The sequence below is a fragment of the Sturnira hondurensis genome, unplaced genomic scaffold (genome assembly GCF_014824575.4).
Source record: "Sturnira hondurensis isolate 20B ecotype Veracruz unplaced genomic scaffold, ASM1482457v3 Scaffold0020903, whole genome shotgun sequence".
NCBI lineage: Eukaryota > Metazoa > Chordata > Mammalia > Chiroptera > Phyllostomidae > Sturnira > Sturnira hondurensis.
The window spans coordinates 1,594,842-1,611,779 of NW_028093534.1; the positions used below are offsets into that span (position 1 = coordinate 1,594,842).

General features: G+C 43.0%; 1 protein-coding gene and 1 non-coding gene across 4 annotated transcripts in view; one reads left to right on the plus strand and one right to left on the minus strand.

The window, feature by feature from the left end:
• The window catches only part of DIP2B (DIP2 acetate--CoA ligase B (putative)), a 224,352-nt gene extending 216,103 nt beyond the window's left edge, over positions 1–8,249 (minus strand). For all 3 annotated transcript variants that reach the window (XM_037030985.1, XM_037030984.1, XM_037030983.1), the window contains exon 1: positions 7,988–8,249. In XM_037030985.1, the coding sequence (XP_036886880.1) occupies positions 7,988–8,087 (100 nt within the window). In that variant the 5' untranslated portion in view covers positions 8,088–8,249. The remainder of the gene's footprint in view (positions 1–7,987) is intronic.
• Positions 2,712–2,819, plus strand: LOC118976517 (U6 spliceosomal RNA). Its single transcript, XR_005064284.1, has one exon. It is a non-coding gene; the product is annotated as a U6 spliceosomal RNA (small nuclear RNA).
• Positions 8,250–16,938: the final 8,689 nt, after the last annotated feature.

A 16,938-nucleotide genomic window follows, 5' to 3' on the forward strand; every position in this document is an offset into this window, starting at 1 on the left:
GGATCGATGAGCTGGAGAGAGTGCCAGCACGGGAGAGCAAGCAGATTCCAATACAAGATGTGGGAAGCTGCTGCTTTTAAGTTGGGAGAAACTTCAGCATATTTATTACAGGCTGAAGGAAAGGAGCCAAGACAAGTGTTTTGTGAGAGGCTAAAGATGATAAAAGTGACAAAGACAAAAGACTGTGAGTGAATAGATCAATCAATGAAGTATGCTCCCAAGATCCCAGAAGAGGAGAATATGAGACTGAGAACACAATCAGAGGGACAGACTGTTGAAGAGCAGGAGGATATTTTTTCCTCTGCAAAAAGAAGGAAAAGGGATAAGGGTGGGAACTGATACAGATAAGTTTGTGAGTGTTGAAGAGGGAAGCTGAGGGAGTTTGGCTTTCCTTACAAGCTAGTGAGAATGAAAGGCGATAGACTTGGTTCTTAACTTTGCTTCACAGTCCTCTTTAAGAAATCGATGAAAGCTGTAGACTCAGTCCCCCCAAAAAGGTGCACAGGCACTCACATTCAATCCATGCACCCACAGATTCTGTCAGCGTGAGCTATGGAATTCCAAAGAAATGACCTTTCACAAGCAATTTGTCCATAGAAGGAAAGCAACTTATTAGAAGCACAGACATTTAAAAACTCTCACTTAAACTTCACTGATATACACAATCTCCACTACTTGTACACAAAAGCACTAACTCAAACTCTCTAGGAATAAAAATCTAGAAGACCATCTTGCCTTTAGAAAACACAGAATGTAAAGACAGAGNGGAATTCCAAAGAAATGACCTTTCACAAGCAATTTTGTCCATAGAAGGAAAGCAACTTATTAGAAGCACAGACATTTAAAAACTCTCACTTAAACTTCACTGATATACACAATCTCCACTACTTGTACACAAAAGCACTAACTCAAACTCTCTAGGAATAAAAATCTAGGAGACCATCTTGCCTTTAGAAAACACAGAATGTAAAGACAGAGCCTTGGGTTTAGCAATGGCTTCAGATAAAAGTACTATTTTTTTAAAAGATGAAATATAAATCTAGAAGTGAAGGGAGTCAAAAATCAAGCCCTTAAATCTAAAGAGAGAGGACGGACAACTGCTGGCAGTAATGCGGCCCAAAGGAAAAGTGGACGCAAGAGAACTCTCCGAGGGGGAACCGAAAGGGTGTGTTCACCAAGCACAAATGGAGGGCCGAGTGATTTTCACTGATGTGCCCCCAGATTTTTAAAACATGAAATACCTGACTATTTAGTCAGGGGCACTGACCTCTTTTCCCTTAGGTTGTTGAGCAAAAACATGACAGCAGCCAACACAATAGCCATCTGGTGTGAATGAAGAAAAATTCTATCTATTTTTTTGTTGGACTGGCAATAAATATATTTTTTGATGTGCTGAAGAATTTTAGTAACTAGTTTACATGGCCATGAGATGAAAAAGGTTGCAAATAGCTGGAAGAAGAAAGGAAGAGTCAAAAACTCTCTAAAGGTTCTGAGCGTGCACGTGTGCCTTTTCACAGCTCGCACGTACTGAGTCTCAGAAATCACACTTACACCTCAGAGCCACCTGCCAGAACTACAGGCTCGGAAATGTGCACATGCAGGGATCTGCACGAAACAAGCCAGCTACTCTTCTCTGCCCTGGTCAGCTGCCTACCGTGGCCCACCGCGTGATGAACTAAGGGGAAAGGGTGCCGACGGGTGACTGATGATGGAGGGAAGTCTTTAAAAAAAAATATGTATACAAACTGACTCCATTCATTGCTTCATATATAACCACACCCTGCTAAGTAACACACAATATTAAAAAGAGCCAACTCACCACAGGTCACTATCAGATAAAGATTATGTGTACCGAGCGCTAAGTGTGCGCCACACACTACACTCTGTTTTTCTCCTATTATCTCATTTTAAACCTCTGTACAATTCTAAATGAGATTGACATTCCTTTTTTTTTTCAGTACCGAAGACACTAAAACCAGGCTGGTTAGGCAGTCCAGTGCAAGGTCGCAGAGCTGGTAAGCAAGAGGCCAGGACTCCAGGCCCACCAGGTTCCAAAACCTGTGCCTCTCAAATGATTACACAAGCCCACCTTCTGCCACAACCAAATCCCCAGGACAGACTGAGTCACTACAGCATGGGGGTTGAGAGCACAGGCATCAGAGACTGACAGACAAAATAGAGACTTTATATTTCAATTCAAATCAAATTGAAATGAGCAAAATGTACTGCACTCCTAAAATAATACAAGGAAGAAAGAGTTGGGAGTTATTTAAAGAAGCTTAAGGTGTAAATGACCTCACCTCTGTAGGAGCTTACATCATGAAATAAAAATCAATTTAAATTGTTATAAAACATCTGATTGGCAAAAGTGATACAAACTGTAAATGCTATAAGGTTAGAAGCAAGAGAGCTCACAGTGGCCAGGGTCAGTTTTATTAAAAAGGTAGTACTTCAGCTGGACTCTCACACAGAACTGCAAGAAATTCTGCACACTAGCGGGAGTGAGCACTTCAAAGAGCATTCCTGAACTAACCATGACACGAGACAACAGAAAATTGTAGTAATGATAACACAAATATAGTATGAAGACTCTTTTTCACCAATTACCTGAACTATCAACCCTTAGGTGATAAGCTTTCCACAGGCCAGCAAAGAAAGCAGCCACCAACGACTGGGCTAAGAGGGAAGAGTTTCTCTTATCCAAAAATCCAGTGCTTGCTTCGGCAGCACATATACTAAAATTGGAACAATACAGAGAAGATTAGCATGGCCCCATGCGCAAGGATGACACGCAAATTCATGAAGCGTTTCATATTTTTCAGCCTAGATGCCCATCGGTCAATGACTGGATCAAAAAACTATGGTACATCTACACAATGGAATTCTATGCTGCAGAAAGGAAGAAGGAGCTCCTACCCTTTGCAACATCATGGATGGAACTGGAAAGCATTATGCTGAGCGAAATAAGCCAGGCAGTGAAAGACAAATGCCATATGATATCACCTTTAACAGGAATCTAAACAACAAAACAAACAAGCAAGCAAAATGTAACCAAAGACACTGTAATACAGAAGGTGCTGACAGGGTCCAGAGGGGAGAGGGGAGAGAATCACAGGGGAAAAGGGGAAGGACTCACATGAACAAGTATAAAGGACACATGGACAATAACTAAGGTGGGGGGCAGAGATGGGAGGGAGGTGGGGAGCACTGGGGGGGCGGGCAGGGCTGGGAATACAAGAAAGAAAACTGTACTTGAACAAGAGTCAAAAATCCAGCTCAACACTACAGGACAGTCAAACAAGATTAATTTTCAAAACACACTATGGAACTAAGGCATCCAAGTAAGCACTCTCCTTTATAGCAAGGTGAATCATTCTTCCAACAGAAAGAATTTGTCACCACTTCTGGAACTGCCCTCCAAACCATTTCACAATCGAGCTAATTTTCTGACAGTCATGACTAAAAACCAGTTTGTAATCACGCTAATTTTTTCACTCACAAGCAGTTTTGGACTCCAAAACAACACTGACCAGCTTTTTTCTCTACCCTGACTCCAGGTAATCATAAAATGAAAATCCACCCTCAAAGAATGACCGTTTGCCACAAGGATTTTCAAAATAATGTGCCACAGGCTCTGACAACAATTCCTCAAGGTGAGTTCCAACAAAAGATGAGTACAGCCCACCAAAAATAAATACGTGCAAATTTTTAGGGTGTAGATCACTTAGATAATGCCTGGGTTGGGTTGTTTAAATACCCACATACCTGCTTTCCTTAATGCTCCTAGCATCAAGTATGTCGGCTGCTTAGACACAGCTTTCTGATAAAGGTGTGTCCTATGTATGAATCCATGACTACGCTACAGATCTAGTTAACTTTCCCATCATAATTTAACCCTCTTGGATTTGCCTGTTTTCTGGAGGCTCAATTCTAGTTGTCAGTTTCTGAGACTGTGAAATACCATCTCTCTGCAGTGTCTTACCCTCTTCCTCTTCTACTTCCCCACCCCTTCCCCACTCCTCAGGAGGATTCACTTCAAGTGCCAGGGCTTGGTGGCCCTCTCTTACCCCTCCGCCTTCAAGGTGGACCCAGTCCCGTGTTTTAAGGACTGCCGACATTTGCGATGAAACAGATAGGAGAAAGGGAGGATGTGACTTTGTTTGTTGTGTTTGTGTTCAGAGAAGTGTTCAAACAAGAAAAGGGAGGGTCCCTTCCTGTAAGTGTTATTTTATCTTAAATACCTTTCCAGTTGTCATCTTTGGACTGCTCTCAGACACTGAGAGACTTGCATTCCTTCCGACAGGCCCCAGAAGTAGGAGATTTATGTCCTCCTTTCCTTCACACATAGGACCGAACTGCAGAGGCTAAATCACAGCCTCCCCACCAGCCGGCCAACCCAATCTCGTATTCAGAGTACTCTGCTGCTTCTTTTTTACAACAGAGCAGATAGCTTCCTCTTTTCTTAGAAGGCAGCTTCTGTACAGAACTTCATCGTGGTGTCATGTGCGCAGTTTTGCTGTTATTTTTAAGTGATTTCCCAACCAGACTTGAAGCTCTGTGGAAGCTAATACAGTACCCCACTCATCTCTGGATCCCTAGCGCGTAGTGGGCACAAAATACACGCCTGGATCAAATACATGAATGACAGATTTGAAAGAGTGCAGAAAGAGAATCAACCAGACTAAATGGAATTGGAGCATACAACTGTTTTGTAGCCTTTCCTCAAAGTAAAAGAGTTAACAGCTTGTGCAATCAATATCAGTAAAGATATTAAATCATGCAATGGTAACAGATGCCATAATTACATGGCAACTTAGGATGGTGGCATTTATTACCTGAACAACTTTAGACAAAACACTTAACCTTTCAGTGTCTGTTTTCCCCTCTTAAACCAAAGAGGGTAGAGGGGATTCCCTGGCTGCTGTGGCTCAGTGGATTGAGTGCCAGCCTGCAAATCAAAAGGCTGCCGGTTCAACTACCAGTCACAGCACATGCCTGGGTTATAAAACAGGTCACCAGTTGGGGGTGTGTGCAAGAGGCAACCAACTGATGTTTCTCTCTCTCTTTCTCCCTCCTTCCCCATCTCTCTGAAAATAGATAAATAAAATCCCAAAAACGGGGTGGAGGTGATAATATCTATTTACCTAATCACAAAGTCATAATGAAGCTAGAATGACATGATCTATAAGATCATTACATAAATATAATGTATTATCAGACCTATTTAAACTAATAATTCTCATATTAGTGTTACTTTGTGTGCATACTTAACTAAAACATATGAATCAAGTTCAGACAAAAGAGCCTACTGTCAAATATATAGTAAATGTAATAATATATGTGGATCATGAAAATGTTTTCAATCACAGATTCTTGTAGAAGCCTCCTATCTATTCTATTTGTCTTTAGAAAAGCTCATGATTATGTGTAAGATAAATTGTACATGACTTTACAGCGAGTCTCAGGCTACTGTTTTTTTGGTGCAGAAGCAGGAGGCTTGAACCACCAAATCCATGCTGACCCACCTAGAGCCCCAGCCCGTGCTGCCCTGTGTACCTGGCCCTGTGGAGACAGGCTGAGAAGGCACCAACCATGTTTCAGCACAGAATTGGCTGATCTATCACCAAAGCCTGCAGCTGAAAGTACAGGCAAGCACAAAGATAATTCTTTCATAGTAGACAGCTCAGACTATCACTAACTATAATTAGGTCCAACTATAGCCTGAACCTGAAAAAAAAAATGAGTAAAATCAAGGAATGAGTGCACCAAGGCCAGCAACACGTGATAAACACGTAGTTAAAAGCATCTTCTCTTTTTAGAAGAATAAAGTACTTTTGTCAGAACAGTAACTGTAAAAAAAAATGCAAAACAAAGAAAGGTTGGTTCCAAATATGGTACAAACATCACAGATAACACCATGCTATAGATTTGGGGGCTGTTGGGTTGTTTCAACTTGACTTGAATGCCCCAAAATATCTACCTACTTCTCCAGCAACCATTCTCGGTGCTTTAAGCAAGAGCAAAACAGATGGTCAAGTTGCTGACACTGCAGGCCCAGGGTTCTCCAGCTGCATTTTTCCAGTTATCCACTGCTTAAAGAGATGAAATACGGGATAATATAGTATAGATTTAAAGAAACCAATGGAAACTAAGTTATATGCCACCCAAAACTCCTGCATTGGAAGGCAAACCATGCACTTGTCCCTAAAATCTTTAAGCCTTGGTAGTCAGCTTGTAGGACTTTCACATCTTTCTGAAAGAGAGAGAGGTGAGCTAATCACTGTGAGTCCTAGAAATAGTTCCTCAGAATCATCTCTAGAAACACCCCCAGCAGTAAACAATAATCAGCTGGAAGCAAAAATATCAAGAATAAGGAGCTTCCAGGATTTCCCTCTAGGTGCAAAAGCAATCAACTCCTATTTTTAATCTTGTTCTGGCACCAACATCCAGCCAAACTTCTCTTTCTGGCTATTCAAAGATACCTGATTTGTCACTATAAAGTAACTATTTCAAAAGTCAGAACTGCATGGAAGTCATCACAGACTTAAAGTCAATGCTTTAGTTGAGAAGAGTAAAGTATGTTGAAGAGGCGGAAGGAATGGCAATGCCCTAACCACAGAAACAAACTCATCCACTGCCACTGATTTGGGGACTGACCAAAAAATAACTTCCCAACTGATTAATTGAAAAATATATATGTTGGTAGCCAAATGCAAATGAAATTTCCTTCCACGTCAAACTGGACTTATAATACTCAAATCTACTTCTGTTTTTTCAGTGTAAAGGATGGGTGGGGGTGGAGGAGATAATGTCTCCGTAAGTAAACAAAAAGTCACAACTCTCCTGGGAACTTGTCACATTCTTCTTTTCCAATCAACAATTTTTAATCCACTTGAAAAATGCCAGTGAAGAGGGCCTGTGGCAAGGCACTGAGTAAGAATATGCAACACTGGGGACACCACCACAGTGCTGACATCAACCTTGGACAAAATGCTGCTTTTGTCTCAGAGGCAGCCTGTGACAAAAACAGGAACTTTATGAGAACTGATCACAACTGCACAAAAAGCCTGATCACATGCCCCCAACAGAGAGAGCAATGTTTCATTGTTATCTGAGGGACTTCTCTAACAGTGGCTTGATTTATTTCGTTCTTTTAATTCTCAAATTAAACCCAGCCCTCCTAGTACCAATCCATTGTCAAAAGAAGGAGGGTGACAGTCAGGATTTGCATGTTACCTGTCCTTCCTTCTTCAAAGACTCCAAAAGGCAATCAGGTGCGGAAAATGCAGCCCGAATACAGGCACCAGGGGAAAAAACCCTTATGACAAAGGTGGTCTCAAAGCAGCAGCGTGTCTCTCTCTCTCTGGATTAAAGCCTCTGCTTCTAATCTCTCTAGGACCCTCAATGGCCCACCCTGCTTCTATCTCACTGTCACTGGGAAGGCGTCTGGCATTGTTAAAGGAGGAAGATATGCTGCGGATTTCCTATGTGAGACACAAAAAAAGAGACTTTTTCTGAAGGGGAGAGAGTGAAAGGTGTGGAGCCCTCCCCTCGAAAAGGGTAAGGACAGGAGAAAGCTGTCAGCCACCCTGCTAGCAGCCTCACCCCCACCCCCACCATGCCCACATGCCCGGACCATGCCCGGACAGACGGGCGGAGGGCGCAGCTTTGTCTCGGGTTTCGGGGCGCAGGGAGCGCAAACGCAGCCCAGGCCTGCGGAGGACCTCTTCCCCAAGCCCCTGCTTAACCCCGTCCCAGAGAACACAATGAACGACACGGAAACCCACTTCACCGGGTGGGAGAGGAGGGAAGACGGCCCTTCAGAGCCGGGGCCAGATTTCCGGCAGCGTCCTCCCCTCTTGCCAGCACGGCCACCAGGGCGCGCGGCAGCAACCTGGTCTCCCTCACGCCACGATCCGCAGCGGAGTCCAGGCAGCGGAGTCCAGGCAGCGGAGTCCAGGCGTTCGCACCCGCTCCCGGCTCCTACCTTCCGAGAGCTCCAGCTCCAGTTCCGCCAGCTGCGCTCGCACTTCGGGTGGCAGAGCCGCCACCGTGGCCGGCGTGGGTTCCAGCCCTCGCTCTGCCATTCCAGCCTCGCCAGCCACACTCCGGAAGACAAGAGAAGGGGCCGTAGGAGGGACGGACTGACGCGGGCCCACACCCCGGCTACAGGATCCGGCTTCGGCCGCCGAGCGCCGCCAGCACCGAAGCTACCGCCGCCGCCATAAGCAAGGGTCACGTGAGCGCGCCAGCCCCGCCCCCGGGCTGAGGACGCTCCACCTCTGTCGTCCAGTCAAACTCAGAACTCGCTGGCTTCCGGCGCCCTCTATTGGGAAGTTCCTGAAAAGGCGACCCAAGCCCGCCACCCCAAGTTCTCCAGCACAAAAAGGGCTAAAGGTGTTGATGGTGTGGACACGCAGCGTTTATTTAACCTTTTATGAACTCATGTGCGAGGTCTCTTCAGGAACTCCTGGCTATCTTTCTCCAGCTCTCTTCACTTAGTAATGCTTGCCTTTGTTTTGTCCCTTCCTGCATTTTACCCTGACCGACACCTACCCAATTATAGGGATGCGAAAACAGGCCACTTCTTTTATTGGAACTTACCGGTCCCATTTGCCAGGAGCAATTTTGTTTCCATTTCAGTTCTAGTATTTATGACAGTGGAGGGAAAATCCAGTTACTCTTGCCTAGATTCCTAACTACTTGCAAATGGAGAACTTAGTCTTCTCTTTTTATCCTTCTCAGTGTATGACTTAATAGGTATTCCAAAAATATTAATATTTTAATTCAGTATAAGTAAGATGCAAACATTTGTGTACTTTTATCAGGAACTACTGGGCAGATGCTTAAATTGTTACTCATATGCTTTCTTTAAAAGTATTCAATCTGTTTTTTAATGCCATAATTCCCCTTCACACTTGGAGGGATTTCATCTCACTTCCACGCTGATCCAAAAGTTGTTCTTAAAAAAGAACAGACCTCCAACATTTATCCACTATGAATTTCTAGTCAATATCATTTATAGGCTGGAAGAAAAAAAAATTTAAGTTGAGAAAACAATTTCAACTTGAAAAAAAAGGAAGTGACATCTTGGTTGATTGAAGGTCAACTTGGGTATTTCCTTTTAACCACAATAACGTAAGGAGAATTTGTGGGAGTATATGTTTGTTTGTCATCTGGTTTACATAAGGAACTGTTGCAGTGTTTTTTTAAGGGTGAAAATTCACTGATATTCCCATCAAAAATTTAGGTCTCTGTCCCCTCCCCATGAATCTGGATGGGCTTCTCACTGCTTGGACAAACAGAACACTGTGTGATGATACTACGTGACTTCAGAGGTTCAGTTCTAGAAGGCCATGCAGCTTCCCCTGCTTCTCTTGGAATGCTCTCCTCCAGAGACCCCCTCTCAGGACCCTTCCTGCCAGGACACTCTCTCTGAGAACCTAGCAGCCATGCAGGGAGCAGCCACATGGAAGGCCATGTGAGGTGCTCTGCCCAATGGCTCCAGCTAGGGCCAGCCTTTAGTCATCCTGGCCTCAGTGATTTCAGCCTCTGGGCATGTGAGTCTTCCTAGCTGACGTCTGAAACAATGCGGAGCACTGACAGCTTGTACCTGTTGCACCCCCTCCAAGTGCCCGTGAACATAATACAACGGTCCTCCTTTTGTGCCACTAAGTCTGAGGTCATCTGTTACACAGCAGTAGATACTACAAGCAGGGCCTTGTTCATCCTCCTAAAGCCCTTCGCTCCCTTTTCCTTGTCAGCAAAGCACGCCAACCCCTCCTGAGGCTGAATATGCCAGATGCTCACGTTCTCACCCTCCTTGGCAGGTGCGTGATCCATTAAGGGAACTATTGGAAGGAGAATATCTGGGGAGGATTTTCCTCCCTGAGGAGAGAGGTACAAGGCAAAATGGCTCCTTTATTTCCTTCCTGTGTTTGGATGTTGTCCTGTTCAGTGGACCAGCAGTCATCTTGCAACCACAGGGGAGCTGAGAGAGATACAGAGACATCAGCTAGACTCCACAGCCTTGGTCTGCTGAAACAACTTGTGAAACTACCTATTTTGGGGTTCTCCTTGCTATACAAAAAAAAAATGGGTTTAAACCTCTTTCTGTTAACTATTCTGTTATTTACAGCCCGAAGCTTTTTATCTGATACTGAATATGTTACCAAAAAAAGGTAGTATTATAGGTGAGCCAAATGTTGTTTCACTTGGGCAAGTGATATGAAAAATTCAGGATTTGAGGGCAGGGGTGAGTTGACTATGAATTCAAACAATAGGTGAACAGTCTGAGGTCCCAACTGAGGACAGGGGGAGAAGTTTGGCTTTGCTAATAAGCTTTTCAGACTGCAATCCAGGCATCACAGAGTGAAGCCCTGCTGGCTGGAAGAAGCCAACTTCTGTGCCCAAATGAAAGCGAGGATGAACAGAAGCAAGAACTCGAGCACTTTGACAGGTGATAAAACAGAAAGGATTCAGGCTCCAAATCTCTGAAGAGCCTCAGGACCTGCCATGAAACACTTTGTCGTGTGACAGGGCAATTTTAGTAAAGAAAACAAGCCTGGCAGGAAAAAAATTAGATTTAGGGTGGTATTCTCCCCCTGAGGTCATTGATTTCAAATTGTCTCAAGGACAGACCTTTAAACTACGGGAGAAACATATTCCCTGAGTAGCAAGGCAGAAATTCTCAACCTTAACAACTGACCTTAACAGTGCTGCCCAATAGAACACAATGTGAGCCACATGTGTAGTATTAAACTTTTCGGTAGCTACGTAGGTTAGGAAGTAGAATGAAATAGCACATCTCAGTTCAGACTAGCTGCATTTAGGGTGCCCAATAACTACCGTATTTTTCAGTCTATAAGACGCACCCCCCCCTGCCCGGCCAAATTTGGGAGGAATAATGGTTGTTATTGCTGCTCTTGAGTTCTGTTTCCATTTACATTGGTGAAATATTATGTTATTTATGTTATTAAATATTTTACCACATTTTTTGCTTCAAAACTTTTTTCCTGTTTCCCTCTTCTAAAACCTAGGTTCATCTTATAGTTCAAAAATTAAGGCACCTATCACTACCTTACTGGAAAGCATGAGTCTAAACAAAATCTTTCCCTGATTTATTAGCACATGGAGTTGACTGGGTTAGACAGTCTGGAAGCCCACTAGTTTTTGCAGCAAATGTAGCGCCAGGCACATCACGCCTGTCTTTAACTAGCTCTCATTGTTCAACGCTGACAGCAGCCCCTAAACTTCCACCTCCCAGCCACAGGAAAGCAGCTGCCAAAGCTCGGCAGCCCCTAAGGAGGACGCATACCTAACGCCCATCTGAGGTGTGCCAGTGAAGGACAGTGGGTAACCGAGACACTCCCTGAGGTCAGGACTAGAAGCTGCCGGACTAATTATCAAATTTACACTCCCTTTGCCAGGGTAGGGCATCCTTACTACTTCTGTCAGGGCTGTATGGTGGCCTCTTTGCAAAAATGGCTGCAATAACCCCCTCTCTCCACCACCACACTATACCCACTGCCCTTAAGTAGACCCCCTCCTATACACTGGGTTTCATCATGACTTATTTCAACCAATGAGACAAGAGCAAATGTGACACAGCGACTGGCAGACTTGCAGAGTCCTTGTGCATAGGCCCCCACTCTGCTTTGGGGAGCTCTGAGACCACTGTCTTATGAGTGAGCATGAGCTAGACTCTGAGATGAGAGATGTGGCCCAACTACCATCATTGTTCCAGGCCAAACCCAAAGACCTGCTAGGTAGATGAGTGAGGCCATAGACTGCCCTGTGATCACAGGTGGGCAAGTGAGACAGGCCCAGACCAAATGGCCAATGCATGTGAGCAAGATGGTTGCTGTTTTAAGTAGTTAAGTTTTGACAGTTTGTTACACAGCAAAAGCTGATGAAAACAGGGCATGATATCTGCTCAGGAACAGTGCATATTTCCTTTCTTGTATGGGATATTATCACACACTCTCTCATCTGGCATTGTGTTTTGCAGTGGTTTTCAAACTTTAGCATCAGCATCACATGGAAAGGTTATTAAAACACAAACTGCTGGGTCCAGCCAGTGTTTCTGATTTCCGAAGTTTCGGCTGTGGCCCAGTTATTTACAGTTCTAACCAGTTCCATGGTGATGCTCATGCTGCTGGTGTGAAATCACCACCCTTGGAGAGCGACTGGACTATCAGGAGTGTCGGAGACAGTTAACTGGTCTTGTAACCCCAGGTGGCTGGCCCATGAAGAATCATCTCATGGAAGGAGGAAGATGGTGCCGCCCCAGAGGTCTTGGACTTGGAACTGGAGGAGGTAGCTGCATGATATTGGGGTGGCCTCCCTTTGAGGGAGGGGATGAGATTTCATGTGAGTTATATGCTTCTTTATTTGCGTATAAGGGAATAAAAGTTTGCCACAATTCAGTGGGCTGTGATAGAGGGTGTGAGCTGCCTACCTAAAATTCATTTCCTCTCCTTTCTACTTTGTCTAGAGTCCAGCTACCACCATAGAGGTTGAAAATGCCAGACACTCCACTTCCCTTGCAGCTAAGGCATGATAAACATATCACCCCAACCTGGCTAGGAGACCTAAAAGAAAGTCTTCTTGAGAGGAGAGGGCAGAATTCTGGGAAAGATATTCTTCCCTGATACAGGAGACATATGAGGAGAATCCCGAGAACTCTGCTAGGTTCTTGGACAATTACACTTTCAGAATTTCGTGGCAGGGGCAAGGCTGGCAAACAAAAGCATGGGACAGAGTCCTGAAGGTGGTGGCAGGAAGTGGCAGGCTGGAATGACTTGTGGTCTACCTCCTAGGAATACCAGAAGATGCCTTTTGGGTGAAGGACAGGCAAAAGATCTTGTCAAGAAGTCTCTCACCTGCAGGCAGAAGCAACACAATTTTTGCATTCATGTTACTAGGCTCTCACTTGTGGCCCTAAAATGAATACTGGGAAAATTTAGGTTACATGAAACCAACTACAATTGAAACAATGTAAGAAATTTCTGTAGTCAACTAGACGACATTCCACATACAAAAAAAGTTTTTATGAGATGAACCAACATCACATGAGTGACACGGAGACTTCTGTGTTACTATATCCATCTGAAACTGCTGGAATGAGGAGGAGCACGCAATGTGTTCTCTTCAATGTAGTAAAATTTGGGAAAACATTAGGGGGAAGGTTCTCCTCCTAGATGTGTTGTGACATGTGACTGGTGGGATTAAAATAAAAGGCATCTCCTCTCACTGCATTCAGTGGAATGCTGGCAGGAAGTAGAAAAATAAACTAGCTTTTATGGAGGAGTAGAATTACAGAGGTTCATACTGTGCCATTGTAATGTGTTTGTAATGTGTTTTTGGAAAGTTGAATTATAGGCTCATTTCTTGTGAATGAGCCACTCCCTAAAAGTCATTTGCGGGGGGGGGGGGGGGGGGGAGTGGGNGGGGGGGGGGGGGGGGTGTGAGTTGGGATGGGGGTAAAAGGCAGAATACTGTACTTGAACAATTAAAATAAAAAAAAATTAAAAAGTCATTTGCCTTCTTCCAGGCTCCTGGAGCCCCAGTTAAGTACCATGTCTTAAATTGATTATGCAAAGTATTTGTAGCACAGTAATATTGGGGATATAGCCAATGTAGTCACCACACTTAGAGAAAGGGGCTTTCTCACACCGATGGCATCTTTCCACTTTCTCACGCTCTGGCTTCATTAAAGAATCCTCCTCGGGGCCGCAAGTTGTGTTGCTCTGGCAAGTGTTCCTACCTGGGCGTCGGACTGCAGCCCCTCCTCTCGGGCAGCAAGCCTACTCCTTGATTCCTCCTCATTTCTTACAGAACAACTTTAGTTCTGGTTTCCCTGCTGGATCCAAGCTCATGGCCTACGTTGCCTCTTCTTGGCCCCCAAACTCCATAGGACAAAAGGTTTGGCTCTATGCTCACTGCTTTATGTCTTTGTGTCATTTAAAGTTCATAGATCGTAAATGAATGACTAAGGAAATAAACAGAGGGGAGTGAAGCCTGTAAATCATAGATTTAATAAGAAAAAATGTATGAGAATCAGGAAAACTTAAACACTAAATAGGTAGGAGTTTTTGTTTTATTTGTACATATGGTAACGACATTATGATTATATAACTTTAATAGTTTTTAAAGGGAAAACCTACTCAAATATTTACGGATCAAATGGTATGCCTGAGATCTGTCTCACAGCAACACACTGGGGTGGGGCTGGAAAGATGTAGGGTACAGATGAAGTAATGTTAGTGTGTACCCTAAGTCAGGTGATGGGAATATGCATGTTGAGTATACTATCTTATACTTCTGTATATATTTAAACGTTCTCATAACTATTTTCGAAAGAAATTAAAATTTTAATTTCTTTTAAAGGTCATATTTTTGTAATCTTATCTTTTTCTACTTTACCTAACATTGATGTGTGTATAGGAGAGAAGGAGAGAGGGAGCTTCCAAACATGAACCTACAATCTTAAAGGTTCAGAATTACAGTAGTTGAGGAATTGGGAATACTGTCTATACAGATATCTAAGAGAATCAACTAAAAATACCACCCTCCGTTCATCTGAACATATTGAATTCCCTGGGCAGGAAACCCAGGCACACCATCCTAGACTTCAGAACTGTGAGTACAAAATGGGTTATTTAAAAAAATAAAAATAAAAACCCACAACATATTGAGTTAATGTAACATGTTAGGCACCGTCTAGGTGCTAGGGACACAGTGTTTGAAGAAGGTCCCTACTCTCACAGAGCTTACAGTCTAGTTCTATCAGAATTATTATGAGAGTTTTTATAAAATGACTGAAGGTTATAAAAGTGATTAACATATAAAAATAAACAACTTTCCTATCTTAAGCAAGTCAATTGAAAGAAAAATCCATTCACAGTTACAGCAAAACATGTTATAATAAACCTAACAAGAAATGTACAAGAAAGCCCTGGCTGGCGTAGCTCAGTGGATTGAGCGCAGGCCTGCGAACCAGACGATCACGGTTCGATTCCCAGTCAGGGCACATGCCTGGGTAGCAAGCAGGTTCCTTGCAGGCTAACTACCAGCAGGGGATGCAACCCAAAAGGCAACCATACATTGATGTTTCTCTCCCTCTCTCCTTCCCCTCTAAAAATAAATAAATAAATAAAATCTTTAAAAAAAAAAAAGAAATGTACAAGAATTAAATGAAGAAAACTGTAATACCTAACTGAATAATCTAAAGAGACCTAAATGGGAAAATAGATGACAACAACCTAAATAATAGTCATCTGTTCCCATATAGAAAGTCTCAATATTATAAAGATATCAAAACTCCAAAACTTGCCCAGGCTGGTGTGGCTCAGTGGATTGAGTGCTGGCCTGTGGACCAAAGGGTTGCTGGTTTGATTCCCAGGCAGGGCACATGCCTGGGTTGTGGGCCAGGTCTCCAGTTGGGGGTATGCAAGAGGCAGCCATATATCAATGTTTCTCTCCCTCTCTTTCTCCCTCCCTTCCCCTCTCTCTAAAAATAAATAAAATCTTAAAAATAAATAAATAAATACAATAAATAAAATCTTAAAAACCCAACCAACTCCAAAAGTTAATTTACAAAATTTAATGCAATCTTTATCAAAATCTTATTGTGACTTTCTAAATCACAACATGACAAGCTAATTCTTAAGTTTAAATAGGGATAAAATGTTTAAGGAAAGTCAAGAAAAAGTATAAATATTAAAAAGCAACAAGCCTCAAAACCAAAAGTTATTCAGGAACACTAATTAATGTAAAAATCAAGTCTACATGATGAAAGAGAAGATGAACATGCATATTTCTTTAGCGGCAAGACTCAATAATGTTTTGTTGAAAAAAAAAATTTTGTAGAGTCAGATGTCCCAAAATTCCCTATAAGTGCAATGCAACATTCATAAAAACGTCAACAGAATTTTTAAACAAATTTTGTTAAGTGATTCTAAAATTCATATTAAGGGAAAAAATTGTAAGAATAGCCAGACACTCTACCCTGACCAGTGTGGCTCAGTTGGCTGGTTGTTGCCCCACAAAGGGAAAGGTCTGGCTTGACCCCCAGTTGGGGCACAAGGCCTGGGCTGCAGATTCAGCCCCCAGATGGGGTGTGTACAAGGAGCAAGCAATACATATTTCTCTCTCAAATCGATTTCTCTCCCTCTCTTTCTTGCTCCTTTCCTTTCCCTCTTTTTAAAAAGTAAATAGAATAGCCAGACATTCTAAACAAAAACACCATAGGGGAGCAATTTGCCCTTTCAAATAATGAAATATACTAAAAAGCTATAGGAATTAAAATGAGGTTTTATGAATGCAGGGATAGGATAAAAGGAATTTGATAAATATTGAAGAAGCAGATTCATGCATAACTGGAAGGAAAATACAAAATATTCAATAAATGGTTGGCAGATGAATGACTATTCAGAAAAAAAGTTAAATACTTTTCATTATGTACCAAGATGAACTAAATGTATTTAAAAGCTAAAATTTAGAAGCAAATTATTAAAGCATTAGAGAAAACTAGAGAGAAAATATTTACCTTCAGGATAAGGAAGGTTTTCCTAAAAAGGTGGTACAGGAAAAGGTTGATAGATGTGGCCTCAAAATTGATTAAAAATTATGGCCACTTCCGGCCAAAATGGAGGTGTAGGTAGACACACTGTGCCTCCTCACACAACCAAAATAAGGACAACAATAATTTAAAAACAAAAAACAAACAATACAGACAGAAAATTGAACTGTACGGCTGCACAGAAGACAATCAAGGAATTAAAGAAGACACATTCATCCAGACCAATAGGAGGGGCAGAGTCGGCAGCTGGGGCGGAGAGGACTTGCAGCAAAGCGGTGGCTGGAGGACCCGGGGCACACAGGATGGCACCTGGAAGACCCAGTGAGGCGCTGGACTATGGAGCACGGCGTGGT